The 15,996-nt window shown below is 56.6% G+C and overlaps 1 protein-coding gene across 2 annotated transcripts in view; it reads right to left on the bottom strand.

Annotated features, from left to right (window-relative positions):
• The window catches only part of ACE (angiotensin I converting enzyme), a 21,009-nt gene extending 10,744 nt beyond the window's left edge, over positions 1-10,265 (bottom strand). The window contains exons 1-9 of one of the 2 annotated variants that reach the window (XM_062018327.1): positions 10,061-10,265; positions 9,366-9,656; positions 5,997-6,164; positions 4,687-4,774; positions 3,066-3,209; positions 2,672-2,863; positions 2,435-2,532; positions 1,772-1,944; positions 884-1,107 (exon numbers count right to left, since the gene is read on the bottom strand). In XM_062018327.1, coding sequence (XP_061874311.1) covers positions 884-1,107; positions 1,772-1,944; positions 2,435-2,532; positions 2,672-2,863; positions 3,066-3,209; positions 4,687-4,774; positions 5,997-6,164; positions 9,366-9,578 — 1,300 coding nt within the window. In that variant the 5' untranslated portion in view covers positions 9,579-9,656; positions 10,061-10,265. The remainder of the gene's footprint in view (positions 1-883; positions 1,108-1,771; positions 1,945-2,434; positions 2,533-2,671; positions 2,864-3,065; positions 3,210-4,686; positions 4,775-5,996; positions 6,165-9,365; positions 9,657-10,060) is intronic. The other variant, XM_062018326.1, reaches the window with a different exon arrangement.
• Between the last annotated feature and the right edge of the window lie 5,731 nt (positions 10,266-15,996).

The following is a 15,996-nucleotide window of genomic DNA, read 5'->3' as shown; positions in this document are numbered from 1 at the left end:
GGGTGAGCAGATGTGGATGAGAAATGGGGAGAGCACTTCAACAGGTATTTATGGTCCCTACAGAAGGGGGTGCAGGACACAGGGGGTTTGTCTAGCTCCTACTTGGGGCAAAACATGCCCAAGTGAGGACAATGGGAGTGACAAGCATGGTGTCCTCTCGCCTGGCTCTCAGAGTGAGAAGGTCTGTGGTGAGTGGTAGCGGTTGGGAAGGACCTTTAGACATCACCTAGTCCGACTCCCCTGCCAAAGCAGGTCCCACCTAGATCAGGTCACATGGATCCCTCTTCACTCATTCACCCTGGGGCCTCAGGATGAAGGGGATTTGATCTGCAGGGCTGTCACACCAGTTTAGACCCAGAACTGGAGTCAACTCTAGGACAAGTCACCACCATACCACTGGGAGCACAGGGGAGGTGATGCCATTTATCATATTGCTTTGAGGAAAGCCCAGGAAGGAAGGCTGGAGAAGGACCTGCTGGAGCCCCAGCTGAAGCTGTAGGGTCAGAGAGGGGTTGGCAGCACTACCCTGAGGGGTTATTGGATGCCATCACCGTGGTGGCAGCGCTGCCAAGGGCTGGTTAGTCGGGCAGTGATGCTTTGAGGCAGCGACCATCTGCTCCATGGTGTTTATGCAGCAGTGGCCCAAGGCTCTTGGCAGCTGAGAAGGTTTCCCCATCATGGAATGGAGTTAATGACAAAGCAGGAGGATCCCAGCACTGTCCCTCCTCCCTGGAGCAGCTGAAAGGGGTTTGCATGGAAGCAAGTGTGGGTGAAAGCTACAAATCAGCCACAGGCCATGCCTGCTCTGGGCTGTGTTACCAGACTGCAGCACCCTCTGGCACATCCCAGATCCTTCCTGGGTGCCACAGGGTAGCTGCCATACCTTCATCTTGAGTAGCACTGCTGAGGAGCCCAATTTTCTGGAGGTGGCTGGGGGTGGAGACAGACAAGGACATGACATCTCCAATGGCCTCGTGGAAGCCAGGGTTGGCCCCGCTACGGAAGGAGACAGGCTGGTCCTTGTACTGCAGGTAGTACTGGATGTGGCCCATCTCGTGGTGCACCGTGAAGAGCTGCTCCATGGTCACTGTTGTGCACTGCTTGATCCTGCCAGGTGAGAACAGAGCATTGCCTGAGCTAAGTAGGTGACCCTGAGCTACCTGGGCAGTCCCTCCATGGGAAGAAGTCTTCATGGTTGGTCTCTGAGAGGCTGCACTTTGAATCCTGTGGTCAGGTTTGGGCCCCTTGGGTGGTGGAGCATCTCCAGAGATGGGCAACTGAGCTGGGCAAGGGTCTGGAGAACAAACCTGATGAGAAGCAGCTGAGAGAGCTGGGGTTATTTAACCTGGAGAAGAGGAGGCTGAGGGCAGACAGCAGCACTCTCTGCAACTCCCTGACAGGAGGCTGCAGTGAGCTGGGGGTCAGCCTCTGCTCCCCAGTAATGAACGACAGGACAGGAGGAAACAGCCTCAAGTTGCCCCAGGAGAGGTTGAGAATGGAGCTGAGGAAGAACTTTTTCCCTGAGAGGTTAACAGTGGAGCTCCCATCCCTGGAGAGGCTGAAAAGACACATGGATATGGTGCTGAGGGCCATGGGCTTGGCAGGGTGAGGCAAAGGGGTTGGACTCCAGGAGCTTCAAGGTCTTTTCCAAGTAAAATGACTCAGTGGGGTATGGGAAGGACCCAGTGAAGGGGAAGACAGGGCAGCATGGCCAGGCTGGAGGCATCTACAGTAGCCTGCAGCCCCAGGCCACTGCCTGTACCCAACACACCTGAAGTCCTTGCGGTTGTAGAAGTCCCAGGCTGAGGCATGACACACCACATCCCTCCCATCTGCAGGCTTCTCCAGCATGGACTTCTCCCAAAACTCAGGAGGCATCTCCAGCAGCCCCAGGGAGGTGAAGAACTCCTCTGAGACACGGAACATGTGGGTGGCATTCCAGCCCTGGTGAGCAGCAGGCAGCGGGTTAAGGTTGAGGAAAGAGCTGCCCCATGGCCCTGGGTATTGTCTCTAATGCTCTCCCAGTGCTGTGGTGATGATGTGGGTCCCTCTAAAGGACCTAGGTCTTGCCCTCTCACCCTGATGGAGTGCCCTAGCCCCAAAGTTGGTGTGAGCAATGGTGCTGGTGCCCAGCATGGACAGGAGAAGGGAGCAGGGCTGATGTCTCAGCAGTATTGGTGTAGATGCTGTCACCAATCCAGGGACTGGCACCAGTCCCACCACACTGTCCTTCCCCTTTGCCCATTTGCTGCCACCTCTTTGATCACTGCCAGAGAGGGAGTGGGGTCATTTCTTTGTCCTTTCCCCCCTCCCAGATGTGGCTTTCGTGCTGTTCCCCTATATAGGTGTGAGAAACCACCTATGGGGTCAATGTTACGGGCAAGCCTTGGCCAACAGCCCCTGGTTTCATCCCCCTGATCCCTCAGCCCATCACCTGCTGCACCATAGTGCTTGTGACATCGAGGTTGGGTTTCTCAGGGTAGGGGACCATCAGGTCATAGATGTTGTTCCACTGCTGGGCCCACATGTTACCTGAGGAGAGAAAACAACCAGAGCAGAGCTGGTGGTTGGTCAGGAGGAAGGGAAACACAGTGATAACTGAGACCTCCCAGTCCCAGCACGGCCTTGCATGTGCCTTTCTGGTCCCTGGGGTGGGTGTCTGTGCTCTTACCCAGCAGGTGAGCAGGGATGGGACCCTTCAGGTTGATGTATTTGGGGCCGTAGCGGTCGTACAGCTTCCTCCGGACGAAGGCGTGCAGCTGGAGGTAGAGCGGCTCCAGTTGCTGGTAGAGACCCTCCAGGTCTTCCTCAAACGTATCTGAGTCATACCAGGAGCGCCAGTAGCTGCCTGTGTCATCAAAACCTGTCAAGGAGGCAAGTGATGACTTCAGTTTCTGGCCCCCAGCCTCGAGATCTCCCACCAGAGGAACAGCGGGCAGATTGTTTGCCCTTTGCCCAAGACGTTGGCACCAGGGAAACAGAAGCTGGGTGTTTGTCTGTGTGCAGGGGAGCAGCAGGACACCCCATTGTCCCAGGTCACCCCTCCCACCCTGCCCTTATCCTACCATCCATCCTGTAGGCCTCGTTGCTCAGCGTCACAAACTCCTCGTACTTGGCACGCAGAGGGTTGCCTGCGGCGTTGTGCCACCCCTCCCAGGCATAGAGCAGCTTCTTGTAGCTACGGGACGTGGCCATGATGTCTGAGATGTCTGGGACAAAAAAGGGGCAATAGGACATGGGAGAAAGGCAGGAGAAAGACAAGAGGAGATGGGACAAGGGGAAATAGGCTCAAGTTGCCCCAGGGGAGGTTGAGGTTGGAGCTGAGGCAGAGCTGTTTCCCTGAGAGGGGTGTGAGCCCCTGTGCCAGGCTGCCCAGGGAGCTGGGGCAGTGCCCAGCCCTGGAGGGATCCCAAAGGCGTGGGGCTGAGGTGCTGAGGGCTGTGGGTCAGCGCTGGGCTGGGCACGGTGAGGGCTTGGCTTGGACTTGATGTTAAAGGAGATGCCACCACCATTGTGCCAGACCCAAATACCCAACCTCGATGAAGATGATAGAATCATAGTGGTGGGGGTTGGAAGGGAGCTTCAGAGCTCATCCAGCCCAATCCCCCTGCACAAGCAGCTCCCACCTAGATCAGGTCACACAGGAACGTGTCCAGGGGGGTTTGAAGAGCTCCAAGGAAGGAGCCTCCACACCCTCCCTGGGCAGCCTGGGCCAGGGCTCCCTCACCCCAACACTCAAACAGTTTCTCCTTGTATTTCACTGGAACTGTTTGTGTTCCAGCTTCATCCCAGCACCCCTTGTCCTGTCACTGGATACAACAGACAAAAAGTGCTGCCCCAACCTCCTGACACCCACCAGTGAGATCTTGGTCACTAGGAATGAGCTCCCCCCTCAGTCTCCTCTTGTCCAGCCTGAGCAGCCCCAGGGCCCACAGCCTTTCCTCAGCAGGAACATGCTCCAGTGCCCTGAGCATCTTGCTGGCCCTGTGCTGGCCTCTCTGCAGCACTTCCCTGTCCCTCTGCAGCTGGGGAGCCCACAACTGGCCCCAGGACTCCAGATGAGGCCTCAGCACATGTGGCAGAGCAGAGCAAAGGGGAGCAGAAGCTCCCTGGCCCTGCTGCTGGATCCACACTCTGCTGGATGCCCCCAGGCTGCCATTGGCTTCTTGCCCACCAGGCCACGTTGCTGCTCAAGGGCAGTTGATTCTCCCCCAGCAGTGCCAGGTCTGTCTCCTGGAGCTGCTCTCCAGCAGCTCACCCCCAGCCTGTGCTGCTGCAGGGGCTTGTTCCTCCCCAGCTGCAGGACTCTGCCCTTGCCCTTGGTGAGCCTCAGCAGGTTCCTCTGTGCCCAACTCTGCAGCTGGTTGAGATCTGGCTGCCTGGCAGCACAGCCTCTGGGCAATCAGCCAGTGCTCCCAGTTTGGTGCCAGCAGGGCACTTGCTGAGGGTCCCTCTGTGCCCTCACCCAGGTGCTTGATGAAGATGTTGAGCAAGACTGGCCCCAGAACCCATCCCTGTGCAACTCCACTGGCCACAGGCCTCCAGCTCCACTCTGTGCCATTGATCACCCCCCTCTGGGCTCTGTCATTCAGCCAATCCCAACCCCCTGGGCATGTGAGGCCACGGGGAAAGTCATGGCCTTGGGGTGCTCAGCACCCTGCAGGGACAGAGGAACAAGGAGCATACCTGGCTCCAGCTCCCAGCAGGTTCCATTGGGTGGGCACACCTTGGCTGTGGAGTAGATTCTGTCCATCTCACTCAGGATGCTGTTGTACTGCAGGGAAGGAAAAGCCCTCGGGGATGGAAACGGCCCTTCAAGAAGGATCTACAGCCATTCCCAACCCCAGAGCTTTTGTTGAGTGGGATGTGGAGGAGGATGAGTGTGTTTACTGTGCAGCCTTCACACAATGGCAGCAGAGAGGCTCTGTGTGGCTGCCACAGCCACTGCCTCAACCCTCCTCCCTCCCCTTCCAGGCTGTGTCCTGGAGAGGGGTTATTTATAAAGCCCTTTGCCAGCTGGGCCTGTTTATCTGAGCAGGCAAGACAACAACATAAAACACAAGAGGAAAACCAGGAGGAGGAGGGGGATTTGTTTCTGTGAACCTCAACAACAGCAAACAATAGCAACAGGAGGTTTCCTGGAACCTGCCCATTCCCAGGGAAGGAAATGGCTGCGCTCCATCCCTCTCTCCGCTCCCGTCCCTCTGCTCTGGCTGGGTGGAGGGGAGGATGGAGATGGGAGACAAGAGGTGGCTGGAGGACTGGGGCTAAGCAGGGACAGGCCAGACGTCACTGGATGTGCAAAGGGAGGAGGAGGGTCTGTTTGTGCTGCTGTGTGTTTGTCTAGGGGAGGGGAGGGATGGGTTTCCTGGAAGGAACCGCGTTGGATGTTTCTCTGGAGGGGATTGTAGCCCTGAGCTTTGGCAGGGTTTCTGTGAGGAGCCTTAGGCTGGGGTGGAGGGGATGGCACTGCCAGCATTCCTGTGGTCCTGCTCAAGCAAACAGCTGCCAGCCTCAGCCTGGGCAACACTGTCATGCACAGAAGTGGTGTTGCGTTTAGGTAAACAAGCCTGAAAGCTCCAGACCATGATGGGGAAGGCTCAGGAGTTCCTGGTGCAGAAGCATGTCACCAAAACACACCATTGCTGAGCTTGCAGGGAGCTGGGTGGCTGCAGCAGGTCTCCTTTTCAAGTGGGCTGCAGCCTCCAGGAGCCCAGGGAGGGGGTCGAGCCAGCTGGCCCTGGGCCATGGACACAGGCTGATCGGTCTCCAGCCCAAGGCTGCTCTGTGTAAGCAGGAAATCTCTGCTTCCCACTGGGTCAGCTCTGAGATGAAGTTAGGGCTGGATAGCAAGGCCAGCAGGCATTCCACATGCCCTGGAAATCTGTCCCCTCTTTCACTCTCTCCCCTGTGCAGAGGCCAAAATGCAATGGAGGGGCCAGTAAGAGCCTGGAGAGTTGGGAAAGAGCCCTTGAAGGGGTCCGGCAGCAGCTTACCTGCTCTCTCTTCTCCAAGGGCAGGTTGGAGGGTCCCAGGGTCTGGATGGAGCTGATGATTTTCTTCAGCTGTGTGTCACTGAAGTTGTTCCAGGTGCTGCCATAGAGCTCTTTGGCTTTTTTTCCCCACAGCTCTGTGAAGTTTTGCTCCTCCAGCGATGCTTTGACCTGCACGGTGAGAGGGGACGTGGTGACTCAGGAGCAGCCCTGGGGACGAGACACCACCCTGGGGACACTTTGGGGGTGGAATTCGGAGCCCACGAGGGTTTGTGGGAACCAGAGAGGATGGGACAGATGGTGACAGGCAGGGCTGTCCCCCAGCCCATGACATTCACAGGCAGAGACAGCAGCTTGCAGCAGTTTGCCTGCGGAGCTCCCAGCCAGCGCTCGCCAAGGTGGCCCTTGAGGGACGTTGTGGAGGTGCCTTTGGGGGTGTTATGACCTGGATGAGGTGAAGATGCTGTCACAGGGGTGACCAAATCACACTGCCAGGGTGTCCAGGTGCTCCCAGGCTGTCTCTGGCTTCATTTGATTCCCATTCCCACCTTTGCAGAAGTCCAAAGGGAAACAACGACGACGACACCACACTCACTTTTCTCCTTCCTCCACAGCCTCACACGATCTCCACCTTTACTCCTTTGGCTGCCTGCACTGTCACTGCCATCTCTGAGCTTCACCTTGCAGAGGGGCACCCTGTTTGCACCCAGTCCCTAGTTTTAGGTCTGTCCCTGCTGTCCCCCCCTCCTGCCAGCCCCAACCTCCCTTCCCAGGGCCGTGGGGTGGCTGGGAGCTGCCTGCACCGTGGGGGGGTTTATTTAGGCAGCTGGAGCTGCAGCCAGCAGCTCTGATTTTAGGCCAGAGAGTATTGCAGGAGGTTACATCCCAACCCAGTGAGTGTCAGCTGGATTTTTGGCAACTGCTGATCTTCTGGGAGTGTCCCAGTCCCAGGCAGTGCACAGGATGGAGTGAGAAGGGCCAGGATGCCTGTTTGCTGTCTGGGTTCTGTCTCAGTTTGATTGATGGAGCTCATTAGCTGTTATTTGTGGCATTTTTAGCCCGGCTCCACCAAGCCTGGTTTGTTTGATTTTAATCTTTGCATTCCCTCAGCTGGCAGAGGGGAGGGAAGGGAGTTACAGTCTGATAGGGTTGGAGGCGACCCCAGGCAGGCACCCACGTGGCCACAGGGGACATGGGAGTGCTAAAAATGCTCAGTGCCCTCGGCTACCCATCGCCAGGCACCCACCAACTCCCTCAGCCACCCCAACAGCAACGCTCTGGGTACCAACCAACCCCGAGCCAGTGATGCACCAGCCCCACGGACACTCCGAGCTGGAGGCAGGTGCTCATGCATCACCCCACTAAACAGGGGATATCCTCACTCCTTCCCAGAGCCTTCTGGGGAGCTGTAAGAAGCAGAGTGCAGCTGTGTTTCATCTTCTCCTTGAGCAGGAGCCTGTGTTTGGTCAGGCAAATCGTCCCCTAAACTCTCCTGACAGCTCCGTTGGAGCGCGCCGAGGCCGGCGGCACTGCCCCACACCCCCTCGCCCTGGCCCTTTGCCCTCTCGGCTTTGAGCTCTCTCTGTGAGGGGGTGACCCTTTGAGGGGACTTCAGAGACTCCTGAGTGCTCACAGCCCCCAGGTGTCCCTCCCAAAGCCCCTACCCTGGTCCCTCCCTGCTCCTGGTTGCACAGTGAGGATTCAGCAGCGCGGGATGTGGCTCAGCGCCCCGGAGCTGCTCTGCCCTGGGCACCTGGAGACATCTTGCAGCCATGAACAGCCCCTGAACCTCAAATAGCATCACCAGCCACAGCTTGGAGGTACTCCTCCCTCTCCTGTCTGTGGTTCTGGTGTCTCTCTGTCCATCCCTGCACAGCCAGGGGCTGCCTTTGGCCTCCTGCCCCCCGTGTCGCTCTGTCCCCAGGCCACCTTTCGTGGCAGGTCCTCCACCACGGTTCAGCTCCTCTTGGATTACAGACATACCTGGGGTCTGCCTGGCTTAAGGCTTCCCCAGATTACCCCAAACTCAGCCTTTTGGCTCACGCTGGCCAGCTGTTAACCCTTTAGCACTCAGTGTCTCCCCCCTGTCACCACACACCCGCGTCACTGCTGCCCCATCTCAGGGGCTTGGGTCCCCTTCTCCTCCCGGGCTGGCTGGGCAGCCTCGACATAGCAGAGAGCTCCTGGCATTTATTAACCCAGGAAAGCATGAAAGCTGGCTTGAAAATGTCTCTTGACATAAAAGCTTCACTCCTGGCCCTGGGACTCAGCATGGCCAGGATGCTCTGCTCTGCCCTAAAGTCCCTGGCCCCACCACAACATCTGCAGCAGACACTGGGCTCCTGCCCAGATGTCACATCAGCTTCCCCAGACAAAAGCTGAAGGGGCATTTGGGCACTCCTGGGTGTCCTGTCAAGTTGGCAGGGGCAGGACTTGGTGGTGACCTTGCACAGGAAGATGTGTTTCCTCCCTGCTGCAGGGTACAATGTGCTTCCATCCCCGTGGGCTCTGAAGGGGTTTGGGCTGTGTGGCAGGTCTTGGGGCATAAGGGGTGATGTTGGAGGGGGGGGGTGTCCCTAAACACATGGATGGGCTGCACCAAACCTTGTGCTATGTGAGGGAGCAGGTGTACCTCTGAGCTGAATGCAGTGCAGCCCCCCATGCCAGGGCAGCCAGCATCTCCCTGGGCACATGCAAGAGCTGGGGAAGCCTCTGCAGCCCACTAAGGGACCACAATCCCTCATCCCACACCAGGCACGGGCTTTGCTGCAGCTCTGGGATGCTCCAACTCACTGCCCCTGCTGAATCCAGCCCGAAGATATGCAACACCCTGGCTAAACACACACACACATGCCTGTGGGATGGACACAGCATCACTCCCCCAGCATAACTGAGCTGATGGCAAATTCCTCACGGGCTGGAGTGCTTCCCCAAAGTCAGAGTCACCCCCTCGGGCTGGGGACACAGGATGGACTCAGTCCTGATGCCACCCCACTGGTTGGGCACACTTTGGGCTCTCAATGTCACCCCAAAGTTAGGCTGTGCACAGGGCAGGGATGGAGACAGGGACACTTGACACTTACCCTGCTTCTGAGGACGGTGGGGGAAGGAGAGTGGAAAGGTTCTGGGAGTAGGGAACCACCTCTAAAAATAACCCAGGCTCTGCTCTGAGACCAGGGCTCAGCCTCTCCAAGGGCCAACTAGGGGCAAAACCCTGACTCCAAGTCCCAGCCTTGCTTTGGCAGCCTGGGCTGTAGAGACAGGAGCTTGGGAGGAGGACAGGGACCTCTCCAAGTGTCCCCAGCACACCCCAGCCCCCTGCAGCAGCATCTCTCACCCTCCACCCCCCCCCCCCTTTGTCCCACCACTCACCTGCAGAGCAGCGTTTTCATCCGTCAGGTTGGTGTAATAATCCCAGCTGGCTGACACGCTCTCAAAGAGCACGAGCTCAGCCGTGCTGTTGTAAGAGCTGGCAAAGAGAACAGCCCCTTCCTCAGTGGGGTCAGTTTGGGGGGGTTCAAGATCAGCCTGAAGAGCAACCACCGTGCTCAGCCCCAGCAGCAGCAGCCCCAGCTCCGGGGGCATCGCGACGGGAAGGGTGCAGGGAGAAGGTCGGGAGCCGGTCGGTGCTTGGTGAAAAGGCTTTGCCTCTGCTGCTGCCTGCTTATAAACCAACAGCTTTCACACAAACCCTGCCCACCGAGCCCTGCCTCCCCCAGCAGATAAGCCCAGAGCATGTTTTTCCCTCGCCCTTCAGCAGCTTCCCAGGGCTTGAGGGAAGGAGGGTGAAGGCAGCGCTGCCTTCGGGGTGAAAGTCCCTTTGGCTGTGCTGGGAGGGAAGAGGAAAGGCTTGGGACAGGGAGAGAGGGAAAGGAGAGAAGCTCCATCCCTGTAGGGTCCTGGAGGGGGTTATGGCTGGACCAGGATGCCCTTTCCCCACATCAGCATCACCAGGCAAACACCCCCCCCACCACCACCCCAGGCCACCCACCCCCAGCAGGATGTGAAGGGAAGGAAAACCCCTCACTTAGGGGGGCAGCCCAGGTCCATCTCCTGCTGTTTCTTACCAAAGGGAGCCTCTTCCTTGCGTAACTGCACTTCTCCAGAGAAACAGGAGTGTTCCTGCTGGCTCCCAAGGAAATCCCATCCCATCCCACTAAGGATTTGGGAGGAACGAAGCTGATGATGAGTAACACGAAAGTTCCTTCCAAATGGAAGGCAGACCCATGTCAGTTGGGCTTTGATGGTTCCTTTCTGCTTTATCCTTCGTTGTTTTCCCTCCCCGCTCCCTCTGTTTAATTAACTTAAATCCTTTTCCCCCCAGGGTCTGGCCACAACCCTGGGAACTGTGCCCAGGCTGAGCACATCGTTTCTGGTCAGGGCCACCAGCTGGCAGGGACACAGCAGCCACCTGCCACGGAGGGGAGAGCTTTTAGAAGGGGACAGAAGGGAAAGCCCTTCCCTTGTTGGGCTCACTGGGCACTACAGAGCAGCTGGGCACTGCCACGGGCACAGTGTGACCCCTCACCAAGGAGGATCCATCATCTTCCTGCCAGGGCTGGGTCTACAGAGCCATTTCCAAAGAGGAAAAGGGGGATTTAGGAGTCTGGAACCCTCTGATACCTATTAAACTCGCCTTCAAAACCCCCAGCGTCCCACCCTGTCCTCCCAACCAGCACCAAGGTGTGGGCACCTGAAAGCCTTCACCCTCCCAAACCCTTATGGGTGGTTGCAAACAAGCACCAGCCTGTGAACCTAAACATCACAGGGCTGTCTGCAGCTCCTTCCCCTGCTTTGCTCATCCCTTTCCCCATTGGCCACAGGTCTCTGGGAACTCCACTTTACTGGGAAGTTGGAGAAAATGGTTGGTTTGGCTCCAATTTGGCCAGTGCCCAAGAAACAATGACTTGCCATTTCCTGCACCCCGTTCCAGCTGCACTGGGGAGGGGTTTTCTCAGCCCTGGGGCCCTCCAGCATTGTGGTAGGAGGGTCAAAATGAGCTCTGTGGGTAGGTACCTAAGAATCCCAGACAGACAGGTTGGTGTCTCCAGTGGGGAAGGCAGATCTCCGTCAATTTGCACATGAGCATCTCCCAAGGCTGGTGCAAGAGGAGCTGCTGCTGCAGGACTTTGCATTGGGCAAGAGGTTTTCTCACTGGCTGCTTCTCTGATCCTGCCCACAGCATCCTGCCATTTGAAGCTCCAGCTAGAATCAGTCAGAAAATCGTCCTCCACGTGGCAGGTGAAGTACTTGTTGACCCAGGAAGGTGAGACGCCTACAAGCTTGAAGCTGCTGCCCTGAATCCATGCTGTGCCCCAAGAAATCACTCAGAGACACCCACAGGAGCTCTCCCCACCTCTCTCAGGGGTGCTGGGGTGGGTGCTGGACACTCACCTACTCCCAGCATCCAGGGTACCCTGGGCTACCAGCACCACAGAGCAGAGGGAGGATGTGCAAAACGTGTTGCCACGGAGACGGATGCTGAAGCACTTGTGGGGCCTCAGGCTCAGGTGGATGGGAAGGGGGGGGGGGGTGAAGAGGATGCTGGCTGAGATGTGGAATCCTTGGCAGCTGCTGGAGGCTGGGAGGATGTTTCCCATCACCTTACATCACCAGCTGCAAGGGAGATTGTGTCCCCAAGCCTTGCTGAGTGCGTGTGTGGGGACACACGTGCCATGGCTGGGCAAAAATCACTCTCAGCAGCTTGGAGGAGCCCCTCAGCTTGCCAGGCCCTGGCAAATCTCCAGCAAGAGCATCCACTGAGGCAGCCCCTGACCTCAGAGTCCCCCAGTGTAAGGAAAGAAAGAGTTTGGGAGGAAACATGACAGCTGGAAGGTGTCTGTGACAGCAGAGTGAGGGGAGAGGGTGAGCAGAGGTGGCTGTGTGAAGGAGCATGTATTTGGGAATGGCCTTGCTGCTGGCTGGGAAGATTTGGTGCTGTTTCTGGGTGTATCCAGCCCATTTCTCAAGCCCATTTCTCCCTTTCTTTTATTCTAAACCATAGTTCTGGCTTCCCTCATCCCTCTTCACAAAGGTGCTTCCAAACTCCTCTCTGATCCAACATCTCTGAGCAACCAAAGAGCTCCTGGAGGGAAGAGAGGATTCCCTCTCTGCTGATTTCTGCTTCCCTCTCTGCTGATTTCTGCTTCCCTCCTGATTTCTGCTTCCCTCTTGATTTAAACCTCCAAAAGATCTTCTTTGCAACTGGGCTGTGCAGCCTGGTGTGTTCCTTTGCCTGGTGGCTGTGTTTTCGTGGTTTCCTCTGCAGGTTGATCCAAATCCCTGCTTGGAGACCTTTTTATTCCCCCCTCCCTCTCCAGACATTGAGTTTCAAGGCTCCTGTTTTATCTCCTGATGAATGCAAGCAGCTATCATAGCATGGAATTGCCCCAGCTGCTTTCCCAGATGCACTGCTGCTGCCCTGAGGGAAAGCCACCTCTCTCCAGCCCAAACCTTTCCACCTAAAGCACTCAGCTGCTTGCTGATCCTTCCAAAAACATCGAATAACAGAGAAACACTCAACAAAACTGGGCTGGTTTTGGGTTTTGGACGTTTCTTTCAGCCCTGTGATTGCTGTGTCACCTGAGCTTGGGGACCTGGGATGGTGAGGACTCAAGAGTCTTCACTCCCAGCTCCTCCTCACTGCCAAGGTCTGCTGAGGGTGTTTTTGTAACATCATAGAGTTGTTGTCACCTTTTCCCCGGATAAAAGGTTGATTTAAAGCCTGGCCTGTCCCCTCTGCATGGTCACAGGGTGTGATGAGAGCTCACTCCTTGTCCTCGAGCAGCAGCTGTTGCTTTATCACCAGAAGAGAACACTCAGCTCTCAGCAGAGGCTGAACACAGCAGAAATGCTCCTTATCATCAACATTTCCATCCCAACATGTGCCAGGACAAGGGTTTATGGCCTCAGAAAGGCTGGTTCTGATGTGGGTGTGGGGCACACACGAGCTGGGCACGAGGCAGCACCAGAGGAACCATGTGTTTCTATCAGCCTCAGGGCTGGGTGGCTCTGTGGGGCTGGAGGTGGATGGGACAGGGGATGGAGATGTGGTTTCCACTGTAGGATGGCTCTGTGGGGCTGGAAGTGGATGGGAAAGGGGATGGAGATGGGGTTTCCACTGTAGGATCTCCTCAGGCTCCATCCCCTGGGCTTGAGACCAGTGCCAGTAAGCCAGGGATGCCCCAGAGGGACCATGTGCTTCTATCAGCCTCAGGGCTGGGTGGCTCTGTGGGGCTGGAAGTGGATGGGACAAGGGATGGAGATGGGGTTTCCACTGTAGGATGCCTCTGTGGGGCTGGAGGTGGATGAGAAAGGGGATGGAGATGGGGTTTCCACTGTAGGATGGCTCTGTGGGGCTGGAGGTGGATGGGACAGGGGATGGAGATGGGGTTTCCACTGTAGGATGGCTCTGTGGGGCTGGAGGTGGATGAGAAAGGAGATGGAGATGGGGTTTCCACTGTAGGATGGCTCTGTGGGGCTGGAGGTGGATGGGACAGGGGATGGAGATGAGGTTTCCACTGTAGGATCTCCTCAGGTTCCATCCCCTGGGCTTGAGACCAGTGCCAGTGAGCCAAGGATGCACTATGACCTAGGCAAGGCCTGGCAGATGCAGAGGGCTGAAGGCAACTGTGGGCTCAGGACCCCTAAATGGTGCCCAAATCTTAGGAGGGTCCTAAATCATTGCAAAACTCTTGAGGAGCCCCTGACCACAGTGAAAGTGATGTGACCAGTACCAGGCACATGGCCAGGAGCATCCCAGGGCAAGGAGAAAAAGCCTGACTGGAAATGATCCCCCCTCCTTCATCTTTCATCCTTCATCCCTCCACCCTCTTCCTCACCAGCTGGCCAATAAAACCCCTTTCTTTCCTCCCTCCCTTTCTTTAATAACCAAGCCCAGTGCCAGCCCTGAGGCAAGGGACTGCTCTGGGAGCATCAATCATCCCCTGCCCTCCCCGGGAAGGGTTATCGAGGTTGTTTATCCAAACTGCTCTTAACAAAATCGCCAGTAACTGCAGCTTTCAGCCTCTTCTCAAAGAGATTAAGTGTTTGTGCTGATGGGATCACTCAGCCAAAACGTGCTCCCAGCTGAGGGGGGGGGGGGGGGGGGGGGGCGGGGAGGAGGAGGAGGAGGAGGAGGATGGGGAGGTTTAAACTGGGGAGGTTTAAATTGCTCGTTGGGAGGAGAATGAGGGTGGGCAGCTCCAATCCCCAGCCTTTAAAGGAGACTAGTTCCTAAGGCAGCTTCTTCCACCCCTTCAGGAGATGTGTTTCCAGGGCAGCTTCTTCCCACCTATTCTCCAAGCTTCATGGGACCCCAGGGAATGAGAGATGACCCCCTCTCAGTGTGACCCAGGGGGATAACTGGTGTTTAATCCCAAGTTACCCCTCAGCCTCTCCCTTGGCAGGGCAGAGCCTTTCACTGTGACTTTTTTCCTCCTGCTTAGTGAAAAGCTGTTCATTTGCCCCCCAGCTCTGGGTTTTCAGATGGGAATTGGAGTGGCTGCAGTTGTTTAGGGCAGCAGCTTGGCTCCTCTGAGGCAGAGATGAGCTCAGGAACCTCAACCCTCTGGGGAGGTATCTTGCAAATTAGCATTTCTTAGAGATAAAAACTTAATTTAGGAAGAAACAACCCATCCCACCACCCCCCCCCCTTTGCAATCAGAGAGGTTAGATCAGCAAAATGGTAATTGGATCATCTCTGGCAGAGGGAAGTGTCTGCACTGAGCTGGGGGTGGGCAGACAGAGGAGGGCTGGGCTTACCATGAATTATCACTTGACGATGCTCCTATTGATTCCTGGGTGCTCAGCAGCACAGCACAAACCTGGAGTGGGTGCCAGGCTTTAGCTGAGGAGCTGAACCAGCATCTGCTTCCTCTCACTGCTCCAGGGGAAACTGTGGTAACCCAGAGCAGCCCCAAACATCCCTGAGCCGCAGGGGTCCATGCCAGGAGCATCCCAAGCCCCAGGGGTCCATGCCAGGAGCATCCCAAGCCCCAGGAGTTCATGCCAAGACAGTCAGCACCAGCTCTGCTACCCAGCAGCACATCATCTTCCCAGCAGTGCAGGGAGGATTTCATTATTACCAGCTTGGGGAAAAGCTCAGGAAGATTTAATAAAGCCATTATGCCCCAGGCAATGTCTTTAATTAAAGAGCTTGTTACAAATAGCTCACTGTTCCCTGGGAAATGGAAGGTGGTGCTCAGCCTTGGAAGGGCTTGGTTGGCTTCAGATTGGTTGCCTCTGTGTCCCCATCACACATGGCAGTGGGTGCAGGGACCCCTCAGCAAACAGCTATCAGAATGAGAGGGTTGGAAGGGGGGTTGGAAGGGATCTCTAGAGCTCATCCAGCACACTCCCCTGCTACAGCAGGTTCCCCTGGGTCAAGGTGCACAGGAACGTGTCCAGGTGGGTTTGGGAACCTCCTGAGAAGGAGCCTCCACACCCTCCCTGGGCAGCCTGGGCCAGGGCTCCCTCACCTCAGCACCAAAGGAGTTTCTCCTCCTGTGCCAGTGGCACTGTTTGTGTTCCAGCTCATGTCCATCACCCCTTGTCCTCTCACTGGCCACTACAACAAACAGTGGCCCCATCCTCTCAGCACCCAACCTTTAGGTCCCCTCTCAGCCTTCTCCAGGCTGAACATCCTCAGGTCCCACAGCCTTTCCTCCTCTTCTCTCCAGGAGCTGGGGAGCCCAGGTCTACGAGCTCCCCTTGGGTCTATCCCCAGTGTGCAGATGGAAGGAGTAACCACATGCATTTAGTCACCCAGGGCTGAGGGGCTGCTGAGGCTTTTTGGCTGCTGCTAGTCGAGACAGTTTGGCTAGATGTGGTGCTAAACATTAGAAAGCTGTGTGGTGGTGTGCAACAACAGTGCTGTGTTGGAACACAAGCTTTTTACTTGCCTTGCCAAGTATCCTAAAGGATAAACCCCCCCCCAAACATCACTCCTCTTTAAAGCTTTACCAAAGGTCTCAGCTGGACCGTGGTGCTGGGAAAACCCATC

Source organism: Colius striatus, chromosome Z, assembly GCF_028858725.1.
Source record: "Colius striatus isolate bColStr4 chromosome Z, bColStr4.1.hap1, whole genome shotgun sequence".
NCBI classification, from domain to species: domain Eukaryota; kingdom Metazoa; phylum Chordata; class Aves; order Coliiformes; family Coliidae; genus Colius; species Colius striatus.
Note: the sequence above shows the minus strand (reverse complement) of the source record. Positions and strands in the feature narration are given on the sequence as shown.